Source organism: Furipterus horrens, unplaced genomic scaffold, assembly GCF_987537825.1.
Source record: "Furipterus horrens unplaced genomic scaffold, mFurHor1.1.pri manual_scaffold_17, whole genome shotgun sequence".
Classification (NCBI taxonomy): domain Eukaryota; kingdom Metazoa; phylum Chordata; class Mammalia; order Chiroptera; family Furipteridae; genus Furipterus; species Furipterus horrens.
The window spans coordinates 11,555,097-11,569,558 of NW_028327187.1; the positions used below are offsets into that span (position 1 = coordinate 11,555,097).

General features: G+C 42.0%; 2 protein-coding genes across 6 annotated transcripts in view; both read left to right on the forward strand.

Moving 5' to 3' along the window:
- TAF1 (TATA-box binding protein associated factor 1) overlaps window positions 1–3,354 on the forward strand; it is a 74,077-nt gene extending 70,723 nt beyond the window's left edge. For all 5 annotated transcript variants that reach the window (XM_090264885.1, XM_090264886.1, XM_090264889.1 and 2 more), the window contains 2 exons: window positions 796–973; window positions 3,034–3,354. In XM_090264885.1, coding sequence (XP_090121011.1) covers window positions 796–973; window positions 3,034–3,250 — 395 coding nt within the window. In that variant the 3' untranslated portion in view covers window positions 3,251–3,354. The remainder of the gene's footprint in view (window positions 1–795; window positions 974–3,033) is intronic.
- A 7,142-nt stretch (window positions 3,355–10,496) lies between these two features.
- Window positions 10,497–11,091, forward strand: LOC149990513 (protein BEX3-like). Its single transcript, XM_090264616.1, has one exon. It carries the CDS (start codon window positions 10,697–10,699, stop codon window positions 11,033–11,035), a length of 339 nt encoding a protein of 112 aa, XP_090120742.1. The 5' UTR covers window positions 10,497–10,696; the 3' UTR covers window positions 11,036–11,091.
- The last annotated feature ends 3,371 nt before the right edge of the window (window positions 11,092–14,462 follow it).

The following is a 14,462-nucleotide window of genomic DNA, read 5'->3' on the forward strand; positions in this document are numbered from 1 at the left end:
ATCATAGCACCCTTAGGACTGGATAGGAAGCTCTTGGCCACATATGCTTTTTTCCCCCCTCGCCTGAGGACATGCTCATTGACCTTAGAAAGAGGGGAAAGGAGGGAGAGAAAGAGAGGGACATTGATATGAGAGAGAAACATTGACTAGTTGTCTCACACGTGCCCCGACTGGGGACCAAACCTGAAACCCAGGCATGTGCCCTGACCAGGAATGAAACCAGCAACTTTTGAGTTACAGGACAATGCTCCAGTCAACTGAGCCACACCAGCCAGGGCGACATATGCTCATTTAATGGTGTCCTACTAACAGATCTCAGAGTACTGAGGACTCACTCATAGGCTGATCAAATTCATTAGCCTTAGAGGAAGTGAAGAAATACAACACAGGAGATACAAAAGATGATAGTGGAAAAGGCAGTGCCTAAGTAGCACCTTAGATTTGAATATTTCATAAAAACAGAAAAGAAATGTTCTGTGCGACAATATATATGGAAGGAAAATGAAGAAAAAAGATCCTGCTTTGAGATGTTTTGTGGATCAATGGCAATGGCAGGAAAAAGTACAGGAGGAGATGATAGAAGAAAAACAGATGGGTTGGACTGAGGTGGAAAAGGGATTATTTTGATTCAGTTTCTAAACTACAGATCTTGCCAGTGTTTATCCAAGACCCTGCTCCAAGGTGAGGAGTCCAGGCAGATGCCTGTATAGACGTGAGGGGTAACTAGTTTTGGAAGACCAAGCCAAAGATGCTAATAATTCTGTCAAGTTTATCTCAGAATCTGTCTCTTCACAGCTATCCAGCTGAGTGAAAGTGGAAGTGACTCTGATGTGGGATCTGGAGGGATAAGGCCCAAACAGCCCCGCATGCTTCAGGAGAACACCAGGATGGGCATGGAGAATGACGAAAGCATGATGTCCTATGCGGGAGCCAGTGGGGAGGCTTCTCATGGTTTGGAAGATAGCACCATCAGGTAATCGACAGCAGCATGCTGCAGGGCTATGGCATCAGAGCTCTGCTATGCTGTCAGAGGGCCCAGCGTCAGATTACTTGCATCCATCAAACGTTTCCTGAGTGCCTACAAGGGCCGGGCCCTGTGCTAGGCCTTCGGGGATACACAGAGGAGCAAGACATCCTGCTCTTGAGAAGTTCACAGTCTAGTGGAAGAGACTGATGCAGATGAAACCATTGCAAGTACAATGCGATAAGTGCTATAGCATAAGTTCAGTACAAAGTGCCACATCACCGCTGAGGAGGGAGTGTCTCACCCTGCTTGACAGTAATGGAGAAGTTTCACAGAACTGGGCCTTTGAATAGGAATCTTATCTACTAAGTAGATAAGTGGCAGCAAGTGAGGCGATCCTTAGAGATGAAATAATATGTTCAAAGTCACAGAAATGTAACAAAGTATGTTCCAGAGAGAAGGGAGGTTGTTGAGAGTTGCGGCTCCTAAAGTAGCACGTTTTATATTGCAGAAGGACGTTAAATGGCATACTAAGACATTTAGCTTTAGGGTAATGGGAATCATTATCTAAGAAAAAGGAAGTTAGCATCACATCTGTATGTTAAGTAACTCTGGGACAACAATAAGGATCTCAGCAAGGATCTGTTAAGAGAGTGGGGAGAGAGGGGCATATTCAAGAGCTATTTAGTGGGTAGATAGATTGGATTTAGGAGGTAAGGAGATCAGATATATAATAGGGAATGTCACTGAGATAGGAAAGAGGAAGAACAGGTATTAAGAGGAAAAAATGTGTTTGGACACATAGGATTTAAGGTATATATACATCCATCCAGAGGTAGCCAGGAAGCACCTCTGTATTTATTCAGCAAATATATATCACACGTACAAAAGAGACTATGTTGTGGTCCCTTTCTCCAAGAAGTTCACTCTAATGGGAAACCTAAAACAGGGCAATAGATGACCAGTCACAGTGTAACATGAAAAGTGCCATGACAGACGACCACAAGATTCTTGTGGGACTTGGGTAGGAGTGGGGTAGGGGAGCTGGTCAGAGAAAGAAACCGAGCTAAATCAGAAATCAAAATTTTTGAAAGTGTGCATCTCCTCTGGCTCCCAAATTTCATGTCTAGGAAATTCTATGGGAATAATGAAACACTTTAATCAGGATATTTGTCACAACATTGTTTCTAATAGTGGGAAAATTGGAGACAGCTTAAATGTCTTAGTGAGACTATTAAATAAATCATGTCACAGCCATACAGTGGAATACTGTACAGCTATTAAAATGTATGTTTTTAAAGATGTTCATTATAATCATTAGTGAAAAAAGCAGGTACGTAAAGAGTTACGTATTCTAACTTTGTAAATAAAAAATGTTTAAAGCATCTAAGTGAAGTGCGCAGAACAAAAATTGGAAGGTCATATACCAAAAGATTATCTCTGGGTAGTGGGGATATTGGTGATATTTTTCTTTTTTTCTGGTTGTATATTCTAATTTTTAAAAATCAGTGAACGTACATTATTGTATATATTTTAAGGTAAAAGTAAGAATAAACAAACAAACAAAAAAATAAAGCACACTCTGGCAGAAGTGTGAAGAATTAATTGGAAATAGTGGAAAGCTGGAGGCATGAAGGCTGATGTCAGTGGTGCAGGCCAGGGATAGCAAAGGACTAAGTCAAGGCGTGCAGAGTAGGGATGGAAAGGAGGGGGCACAGACAAGACGTGTTGAAGAGGTAGACTGTTTAGGACTGTTGACTAATTGGGTGAAGCCATAAGTGGTAGATGAAACTGTGAGGCTTATCAGAGTATTTATGATCACACAGGCTGGCAGTGTGTTGTTTAGATCCAAGGGAGTTTCTTTCAGGTTCTTGTGTATATCCAGTTGGCAGGTTGATGTTTTTGACCAGGATCACTTATCTCTCAGGGACCTGTAGAATAGTCCAGAACCAGTCATTTTAGTGTCCAGGGGAGACGAGATGGGCTCATCCCTTGGTGGCATTAAGAGTGGTACTGGTCAGCTAGAGGACAGTGCCCGAGCTTGAGAGATGACATGTTTCTCTTCTCAGTTATGGGAGCTATGAGGAGCCTGATCCCAAGTCGAACACCCAAGACACAAGCTTCAGCAGCATCGGTGGGTGTGAGGTATCAGAGGAGGAAGAAGAGGAGGAAGAGCAGCGCTCTGGGCCGAGTGTACTAAGCCAGGTCCACCTGTCAGAGGACGAGGAGGACAGTGAGGATTTCTACTCCATTGCTGGGGACAGTGACTTGGACTCTGATGAATGAGGCTTCCTTTGGGCCTCCTTGGTCAGCCTTCCCTGTTGTCCAGTGTAGGTGATTCCATTTGTTTATATTAATATTTGTACAGTGTCTGATCCTGAAATCACCAGATTAACACCTTAGCCTTTGAAGAATAGTAAGTAAATGATAATGAATTAATTGCCTCTCCTGATCTTCCTGGGGCAATGTCACCCTTCGAATTAAAATCCCTTTCCCCCTACCACCAATCAAAATAGTGCATCTTCCCCTTCTCTAGTGCCCACCTTTAACTTCACTTACTATTCTTGGTATCGTTTTTCCCTGGGGAAGGTGGAGAAATTATGAACAGACTAATAACTTTATGTCCTCTTGGTGTGTTTGAAATTTTCCAAGCATGGTATCATCTTAGTTTTCTAGCAGGCTGGAACAGGGAATTGGGTTCTTTCTGGTGGACTCTGTGCCACACTGAACACAACCTTTTGGACAAACTGTCCATTCTTTTATTATTTATTTGGTTTTACAATGCCTTGTTCCTAAATGAGTTTGAGGCAAATGATTATCAATCAATCTTTGAAACAGCCTATATGTTAGAAGCGATATGTTGCCATGTAAACGTGTTCTCTCCCCCTACCCCAGGGGAAATGGTAGGAAAATGGTAAGTTCCTTAGGGCAAAGACTGTGTCTTCTGTTTCTTTTCATGCTTAGGATATGGTTCTGTGCATAGTAGGTACTCAGTAAATGTTCCTAGAATCATAAAATTCTCAACAGATTTGTTGTTGAACATCTGCTTCATTATAAGCACTCTATCAAATCCTTGGGATGCAAAGCTAAATAAGACACACTCCTTTTACCCAAAGAGCTCGCCATCAAGTTGGGGGACGGGAGTAAAATCAAAACATTAATCTTATTCTGTGAGATAAGTGCAATTAAAGAGCTAGATATAAAGTATAGGTGAAAATAGAGGAGTGATCATGTCTGAAAAAGTCAGGGAAATCTTCCTGAAGGTAGTTTTTAAGCTGATTGTTGAAGAATTAGAAGCTTGCCAGATGGGAAAGTCGGGGCAGGATGTAACACAAAATGAAAAGGCCAAAGTCTAGAAATGGCAGAGTGTGTTCCTAATTTGTTTGTTTGTTTGTTTGTTTGTACCTGCCTTGTTCCAGAAAGGATTTAAGGGGGTTTAGTTCCAGTCCTTTCATGCTGGAATGGCTGGAGATGAGACTGAAAGATGAGCAAGAAGCACATCAGGAGCAAGCTTTGACTTCGATGCTAATGAATGTGAATTTTATATTTTAGGAAATGAGCTCTAATGGAATGATATGTCAGGCTTGTTTTTTAGAAATTTTATGTATATTGAATCAAGGGAGAAATTGAAGAATCGTGTGACAAATGCGGTATCATTTTTGTAAAAGATAAAATCATGTATGTATATTTACGTTTTTATATTGCATATATTTGTGTGCAAAGGAAATGGTCTAAAAGGGTATGTGCTAAACTATTCACAGTGATCACGTCTGGGGAATGGGATTGGAGGTGGGGGGGCTATATGGTTGCATGTACACTTGGTGGGGTATCATGCTTTTACTTCTGTATTGTTTGAATTTTTACAAGTATGATTTTTTGTAATAAATTTTTTTTTAAATCAAGCAGTAGTGTGGACAGTGGTTTGGAGGGGAACAAATATAGTTCAAGTGCAGTCAAACCTTGGTTCTCAAACGTCTCCCATCTCAAACAGTTTGGCTCTCAAACAGCCTTCTGAAATGAATTAAGCTTGAGAACTGGGGTGCAACTGTAAGGGGTGATGGAGCCCAAACTAGGGCTGTGGCATTTTAAGACAGGAGAAGCGACATGAATCTGAGAGATCTTTAGGAAGTAGAATCAATAGGGCTTGATGACTGATGGGCATTTGGATGTGGAAGAGGATGAAGAATGGAAGATGATGGCTTTTAGGATTTTGGTTTGGGAGAGTGAGTGTGGGTACAGGGTATTTATGCATTCATTCAACATTTATCAAGCCACCTATTTTTAGCAAGCAGCCTGCTAGATGCTGATACAGAAGTAAGATATAGTTTCTGGTTGCAGAGAAGTTGGGTCTAGAATGAGAGGTTGGTATGTGAATAACAAGTTTAATAAAAAGTGGTCATTGCAATATATATTTACAAGGTTCTGTGGTGAGAGGAAGGAGTTACCAGCTCTGGTTATGGAGTAAGAATGGGAAGGCTTCAAGAGGAGACCCTTGAAATAGATCATGAAGAGTAGGGAGGAGTTTGCCAGACGTCATGGGGAGAAGAGTGGAGGGGGACATTCTGGGCAGAGAGAACAATGCTTAGGGACATGAAGAATAGGTGGAATAGAGAGGAAATAAGTAGTATAGTGATTACAAGGCTCAGGATTAGATGTCATTTTGTTTTTATTTTTAGAGGGGAAGGGAGGGAGAAAGGGAGAAAAACATCGATATGTGAGAGACATATCCATCAGTTACCTCTAACATGCCTCCAACTGGGGATCCGGCCTGCAACCCAGGCATGTGCCCTGACTGGGAATCGAACTGGTGACCTTTAGGCTTGCAGGCTGGCATTCAATCCACTGAGTCACACCAGCCAGGGCTAAATGCTCACTTTAGAGAGATCACTCTGGCAGCAGTGTGAAAATGGATGGCCTGAGGTGGAGTGATGCCAGAGGAGAGATGTGGGGGGGGGGGACAAAGTGGCTGAGGCACTGGCAGTAGTAGGGGGAAGGAGAAGTGCATCTTGGTGACTGACTGGATAACGGAAAGTAAATGAAACCTACATTTCTGACTTGGGTGACTGGGTAAATGGTGAACAGGTTGTGGGTGGGGGTAGGAGAAATAGCTAAGCTCGATTGGAAGCCTGTAAGTTGAAAAAGTGTGATAGTTATAAAGCTTAGGATCTGTGCAGCCTTGGGAGTAGGGGAGATGACTGAGGATGCATATGCAGGGTCAGAAGGGCATGGAGGACAGAATTCTGGTGAAGACCGATATTTAGCAGTGGGGAGTGAGAAATGGAAGGAAAATCTGAAGAGTGATATTTATCAAACCAAGGAAGGAGTTTTAAGACATAAAGGGACAACATATATACCACAGAAGGGTGAAATAAAAATGGATCCTGAGAGAGAGCCTTTGGGTTTTGGCAAGGTGGAGGTCCCCGGTGACATTAGCCAGCAAGAGCGATGTTAGAGTAGTGGGATTGGAATCAGCCTGCAGCAGGGTGAGGAGCAGGTGAAAGATGGGAGATCATAGACTACTCTTTCAGGATGCTAGGCTGTGAGGAATAAAAAAGTCTTCAGTTAGAAGACAAATCTGCTTATGTAGGCTTAGGGTAGAAGGAAGCAACAGAGAGAAAGAGAGTTTAGAGGAAAAAAAAACAAAAAAACGAGAGAAGATGGTTGTGGGAACGACCTCTGTGAAAACAGGACGGAATGTGAGTTATCATAGTTAGCATTCCCTCCTGCAGGAGGGGAGATCTTTCCCCTCAGATAGAGAACGGAATGGAAGTAGCTACACATCAGTGTGTAGGTAAGGGAGAGAGGAGGTTGGTGGAGTTCATGCTTCATAGCTTCAGTTCTTGTGAGAAAAGTGAAGGTGGGGTGGAAGCTTGAGTAAGTGTTGAACTACTGAGGGAAGTAAGGAAAGACCAGAAACCAGCTAAATGTCTATCAGTAGAGCAGAGATGTTAAATTATAGTACACAAATTCAGTAAAAAAAAAAAAATTATGCTGCTGTTAAAAAAACAAGGAAAATCTACATGTGCTAATATGGAAAGATATTCTTTTTATTATAATGTTTCAGGTGTACAACATAATTCAACATCTATATACACTTATGTGATCACCCCCAAAAGTAGTTCTAGCCATCTTCATGCAATTGACCCCCTTCACCCCTCTCACCCCGCCCCCCCCAGCGTCCTTCCCCTCTGGTAACTGCCAATCTGTTCTCTGGCTATGTGATTATGTTTTCTTTGTTCATTTTTCTTTTAGATGCCTCATATAAGCAAAATCATATGGTAGTTCTCGTTCTCTTTCTGACTTATTTCACTTAGCATTGTACCCTCAAAGATGTTCTTGAAAAAATAAGTGATAGAAGGTAGGTAGCATTTAATTTCATTTGTCTGGGGGACAAAGAAGATATAAATCCATGTTTGCATGTTCACAGAAAAGATTTTTCAAGATGCAGTTCAAACTGTTACCACCTGTGAAGTTAAGTAGGGGGAAGGCTTGTTCCTTTCACTGTTAAACCCTTCTGTTAAAGTTGAAGGTGTTTCTTTTTTTTTAATGGTCACTGAGGGAAATGGGAGCTGGAGCTAAGGATCCATAAAAGGATTGCTGGGTATTGAATGCACCAGTGAGGTTAGAGAGCATTCATTTCAAATGGTACCAATTTACTTTATTGTGATTTTTATCCAAAGGTACTTAACAACACAGTTGGTAGGAAAGGTACAGCAGTTTGGGGTGAAGACCTGGATAAACGAGACAGAATGGAGAATTTCCTTTCAATAACCATTTTTTGACCACTATGTACCAAGCACTGTGCTGGGTGCCTGAATACAGTGTTGGAGATGGATGAGTCCACACAGAAGTGCGACAAGTGAAATGATAGCTGCGGTGTCCTGTAAAGGTACAGACATGGGCGTGTCCCGACAAGCCTGGAACTCTGGGAGACAGAACTTCCCAGGGACGACTAGTATGAGTTAACCAGGGTAACAAGGCACTGGGGGTAAGGAGTGGGCATCATTCCGGGCAGAGAAAAGAGCATGTGACTAAAAAGTTTAGGGTGGCGCACACAGAAGAGGCTGCTGAGAACTGAAACTAGAATTAGCCAGGGTCCAGATCATGGAGAGAGCTTGGCAGTCTTTGGTCAAGAATTTGGACTTCCTCCTAAAGGTTATAGGGATTTGTTGAAGGACTTGGGTGACGTGAGCAGCAATTTGGAATATGGACTGGAGGAGAACGGGACTGGAGATAGTGTGGCGATCATTCAGGCAGGATGTTGAGTCAGTTGTAAGGCAAGAACAGCAGGCAGAGACTTGAGAGAATTTAGGGGGCAGACTGTACATGTGATGCATTAAATGTGGGGATATTTCAGTCAGTCAGTCAATAAATATTGAGTCGAGTGGGTCCCAGACATTATTCTAGGTGCTCTGAATATAGCAGTGAAGAAAACATCACCCTTCCCCTCAGGGAGCTTAGAATTTTAGCGGAGGAGAGAGACAGTGAATAAGAGTGACAAGTACCGTGAAGAAAAAACAGTGATGTGTGAAGGGTACAAGGTGGGGGTGCTAATGTCACGGTCCAGGAAGGCCATGCCGACTGGCTGTCACTGGCATAGGAATATACTTTGGTCAAGTTAGTGTTTTTTAGAAGTTTGAAAAGATAAGCAATGAAAGAACCACAAAAGATACTTGAAAAGACGAGCCAGAGAAGTATGAGGAAACCAGGTTCCACTGTGCTGAGGCAAAGGAGAATTCTAAAGGAGGGAGTGATCAGCAAGGGCCAGTGCTTGTAGAAAGGTCAGTCAGATAGGGACTAAAATTTGTCATTTGGACTTGGCAGTTGATGAGCCTGAAAAAAACAGTTTCTTTGGAATGGTGGGTGCAGAAACCAAATGGCGAGTGGGTTGAAGAATTGAATGTGAGCAAGTAGAAACAGCTCGATTTGATTAAATAATAGCCATCATGCACTGCGGCTGCCTCTGACTTCACTTAATCCTGAGCCATCTGAGAAAGGTATTATTATTCCCATTTTACAGATGAGAAAACTGGTTCAGGGGCACAGAGGATAGAGGGATTAGCCTTGGACTAGAGAAGGACCACCTTTAAATTAAGACCAGAAAGATGGGTGTGGGATACACGTAAGCAGTAGGAAGGGGGCAAACCATGCCTCTGGGCACTAATGAGTTTTGTCTTTATCCTAAAAATAGTGGGGAACTTTTCACTGTGAGTGGGGTGGAGCTTGAGAAAGTAATCTCAGGTTTGTGTTTCCAAATGTTGGCTTTTTTCCGCATCGGTGTAAAAATAGTAAGTGTTTTTTCCTATTGGTAGTTTAAGCTTCTTTTGCAATTCCAGAGTCTTAGGTATTACAGTACCATATTTGCCTGAATTTAAAAATCTAATTTGTTTTCCGTGACTTTCAGAACAAACAACTGGTGTGCTTGTTTAAAAATATTGCTTCCTAGGCCCCAATTCTAGGAAAGAAGACTGGAGGTCTATTTTACAGATGGGCTGAGTGATTCTTATCTGAGAAGTTCGGGAAACTGATTAAGCTACATTTCCAAATTGATGTTATCCTCAGCTGTTCTTAAACTAGTGTACATCAAAATGGGCATAGAGGTTGTCTATTAAAAATTTAAATTCCTGGGCTTGGAATGTGGATTTTTAATATGCACACCTATAAGTCTGATGCAGATTGTCATTAAAGTAATACTAGCGAAAACATTAAGAATCCTTTGGTAAACAAATTATTTAGAGGAATTACAGAATTATAATGTTTTATTATCAAGTATACAATAATTGTGAATTTATCCTTGGCTTTTTGGTTTGTAATAACTTAATAGTCAAGGATTTTTTAAATATTACCTTTAATACTATGTATCTCACCTATTTATAAATGTCATGCATAAACTGTGACAGTTTAAATTACATACAAATTATAAATTCTGCAAATTGGTTTAAATAGATGTAAGACTTTATAAATAATTTATCTTAAATTTTTTCTGTCTAGGTTTGGATTTTCCACATTTGGGGAACTTGGAATCCAGTGTTTTCAATCAACTTCATGTTACAGCCCTTCAATTCATAAAATACCTGTTCATTCTTATTTACAATAAAATAAACTTTTTTTTTCTAAATTTGTGTTTTCTCTCTCACTTATATTGTCCAAGTAAGACTCTCTATCAACCAAAAATTTGACTCAGCTATCTATAATACAGGGTCGGGCAAACGTAGATTTACAGTTGTTGATATGGAAAATAATACAGTAATTAATAAATAATAATACAAGAAAAAATGTAAACCTACTTTTGCTTTACTTTGCATATGTAAAGAGTGGTCAAATAATAGTAAGCAAAACTTACATTTTAGTAGGTGGAGGGTATGTTATAGCAATCACAGAATCATCACTCTTCCTTTGTTTTTTTCTTATGAAATAAGGAATATTTTAAGGGGAGGAAAAAGCTATATAGTAGTCCCTCTCTATATTGCGGTTCACTTATTGCGGCCTCACTGTTTCGCGGGATTTTAAAAAATATTATATTTAGGCAGAGCGACGCAGCCTTCGGTGCAGTTGTCACTCGCTTCTGGGTACCAGCTCCCCGCTACTCTACGCACGGCGGGCTGGCATTGGGCCCGTGAAAGCGGCGCAGGTCTGCGGGTCCAAGAGTCGCAGCGGTGCACTCGAGGCGAGAATCAGAAGAGCAGACAGCAAGGATAGGCCCAGAAAAACAACCAGGAAAAAAATATCGTCATGGCAAATATGCACCAAGAGAATGAAGAAATGGAGCAGCCCCTGCAGAATGGAGAGGAAGACCGCCCTTTGGAAAGGGATGAAGGCCACCAGCCAGCAGGAAATAATAGACGGGGACAAGCTCGCCGACTGGCCCCTAACTTCCGATGGGCCATACCCAACAGGCAGGTCAATGATGGGATGGGTGGAGATGGAGATGATATGGAAGTGTTCATGGAGGAGATGAGAGAAATCAGGAGAAAACTTAGGGAGCTGCAGTTGAGGAATTGCCTGCGTATCCTTATGGGGGAGCTCTCTAATCACAATGACCATCATGATGAATTTTGCCTTATGCCTTGATATCTGCCATTTTCCATGAGATTAATACTGTGATTCCTACTGTTGTTTTCTTTTTTCTTGCATTTCCTGATACGCCTTTACTGATCCGTTTGCTCTGAACTGTGTGTAACTTCCATGTGTTAAGTGGGTTCTGTGTTACCAGCTTCTAATTGGAGATTACCTTGGGACACAGTTTTAAGTTTCTGTCAACAGTAGTTTCACCCATTTGCATGGAAAAATGTGAAGTTAATAAAGCAATGAAAAAGCAAAAAAAAAATATATATATATATATATTTAATTTATTGCATTTTTTGCTGTATCGCGGGATTTTGCGGTACTACTGTATATGTATTTATATGCATAGTATTTATGATTTTCAGAGAAGGAAAACTCTGACTCCAAAAAACCTCCGCTGCCTTGCGGCATACCTCTTCAGGGGAAAGGCTAAGGGAGTAAACCCCGACAGAAAATCCGGAGCCGGAGTCCCTAAGGCGGTTTGACGTTGTAGTCAACACCGGCAACTCCTGCGGCGCACCTGAACCCAAGCTGTATCGACTCCGTCTTTCCCCTGGACCCTTCAGCTGCGAAGAGAGGGGGGGTCTGCTGCATGGGCAACAGCAGACCCTCCATATCACCCTGCCCAGGCTCTGTAGCTTCAGCGTCATCACAAGATGTCGATTCAACACGGGAGGAGACAGATACCGTGTCACTCCCGAGTCGGACTGCGCAGCCATTCTCGGCGGTGCAGATGGACTCTTGGGAAGCTACACCATCGTCTCTCGAGACGGACGGCTGCCGACGACGATTTATGATTTTAATGATTTTTGCCTAAACATTTGCAAAAAATATTTTAAAAATATAATAAATGATTCTAACATAAAAAGTATTAAATCAAAATAAAATACTGTATACTGTTTACAGTATGTATTTTTTTTTGCGGACGAACACATACATTACACTAAAAACGAGATGTATGCTTGAGCTCGTTTGCCTGTATGAGATTGTACACGGCACACGATTGACTGATTGATGGAAGGTGACCAACCAGAGCATTGCCTTGTGTATCCTGGGCACTGATTGGCTCAGTAACTGTAGTATCAGTCTGTCTGCTATCCCGCACTGTGCGCATATGTTCAGCATCTCGCCTTGTCCACTTCACTCCTATCTCTGATCGCTGTGGGTAGTTTTGCTCTGCGTTGTTGTGTTTTGTGAAATTTTCCTTAAAGACTGAATTTATTGCAAGTCCTACGATGCCACCCAAACATTCTGCATCTTCTAAGGATTCTGGCAGTGAACCTAAGTGCCAGAGGAAGATGCTTACCATAAAAGAGAAGGTGGAACTTCTCAACATGTTGAAGGAAGGGAGAAGCTATGTGTCTGTTGGCCACCATTATGGGATCAACGCGTCTACGATTTGCTATATAAAGAAGGACGAGAAGAATATCAGGTCTACGGCATCAGTGACTCAACAAAACAGCAAAGAGGGTGGTTACTTCCTGCAATAGGATCATTGTGAAGATGGAATCTGCATTAGCCGTGTGGATAAATGATTGCAGAAAAAAGAATATCTCGCTGAATACAAACACCATCTGGACGAAGGCCAAGCAACTAACTGTACGATCGTTTAGCAGCAAAAAGGGAAGATCGCGATAGTGATGAGAGTGAAGATGACAACGACGCTGAAGCAGGACCTTCAAGTGCTTCTCCAACCAGACCAACCCCATTCAGTGCCATCAAGGGCTGGTTTGACAAATTTCAGAAACGCTTTGGACTCAAGAGCATTTCTCTGCACGGAGAGACTGCCTCTGCAGATAAAGCCGGAGCCGAGGAATATGTGAACAATACATTCAAAGACATCATCGAGGAAGGAGGCTATAAGCCTGAACAAGTTTTCAACATGGATGAAACGGGCTTATTCTGGAAACGGATGCCGTCTCGCACTTTCATTATGAAGGAAGAAGCAAAAGCCCCTGGTTTCAAGGCCTAAAAAGGTAGGGTAACTTTAATCATGTGTGGAAATGCTACGGACTTTATGATAAAGCCAGGGCTTATTTATAAGTCCAAGAACCCAAGGGCCCTAAAAAACAAAAATTAGAATGTGTTGCCTGTGTACTGGCTGCACAACCCTAAGGCTTGGATCACAAAACTCCTCACGACTGATTGGTTTCATCAATGTTTTGTCCCGGAGGTTAAGGTTTATCTGGCAGAGAAAGGCTTGATTTCAAAGTGCTTCTGATAATGGGCAATGCTGGAGGCCATACTGTCGACCTGACGTATGATGGCGTCCAGATTGACTTCTTGCCGCTGAACACCACATCGCTCATTCAGCCAATGGATCAAGGTGTTATTCGCGCTTTTAAGGTGCCCTACACCCGAAACACCCTGCAAAAACCTCGTTGAAGCTATGGACTCAGATGAAGACTTCTCGCTAAAGGCGTACTGGCATGAGTACACAATTGCATCATGTCTCCAAAATATTCAAAAGGCCATAAAGGAGATGAAGAGTGAGACTTTGAATGCCAGCTGGAAAAAATTGTGGCCAGAAGTGGTCCATGATTACAAGGGATTCTCTCCTGATTAAATCCATTACTCTGCGGTGGATAAGTCCGTGAATCTGAGAAAAATACTGGGAGGAGAGGGCTTCAGTGACATGACTACTGAAGACGTAAATACCCTGATCGATGTGCACTTTCAATCATTGACGGACGAAGACCTGGAGGAGCTGACTAAGCAAGTGAAGAAGGGGATGAGGAACAAGACAAACAACGGGTTGAAGAAGAGGTTGGCTTAACATTTGATCATCTTGCAACCATGGTCAGAATAGCCAAAGAACTTCAACGAGTGGCTGAAGAATGGGACCCGCATATGGTTCGTTCGTTGCAGTTTGCAAATTCAGTCAACAGTGCCATGTCAGTTTACAAAAACATTCTCAATCAGGAGAAGAAGCAGCGCCAGCAACTCCCCATAACTGTGTTCATTACTCGAACGAGTAGGTCGGTTACGCCTATGCCTTTAGTGGAAGTAGAAGTTACGGACGAGCCCGAAGATACTAGTGGTGCCTTTAGAAGAGCTGTAATGCTCTTCTTTGCTGTGCAGTACATTCATCTCATCTTCATCACCATCGTCATCAGTACTGCACAGCTAATTCATCATCTTCATCATTCAAGTTGTAGTATACTTCATTGGTGAGTACCCATATAAAATTTTGCAGTACTGTATACGTATGTTGTTAAAGTTACGTAGGTTTAAGAGTGTGGAATATGTTTAGGAACATAAGTAGTGTTTATAAAAGTGTGGAAAAGGTTAATAAGGGACTGGGAACGGTTTATAAGCGTGTGGGAAGGGTTTATAAAGCCTTAAAATATATATAAATACTAAAATAAATGTAAGGTTTCTACTTTGTGGAAACTATTTGGGTGATTCAGAAGGCCGCAGCTATGGGCAACTG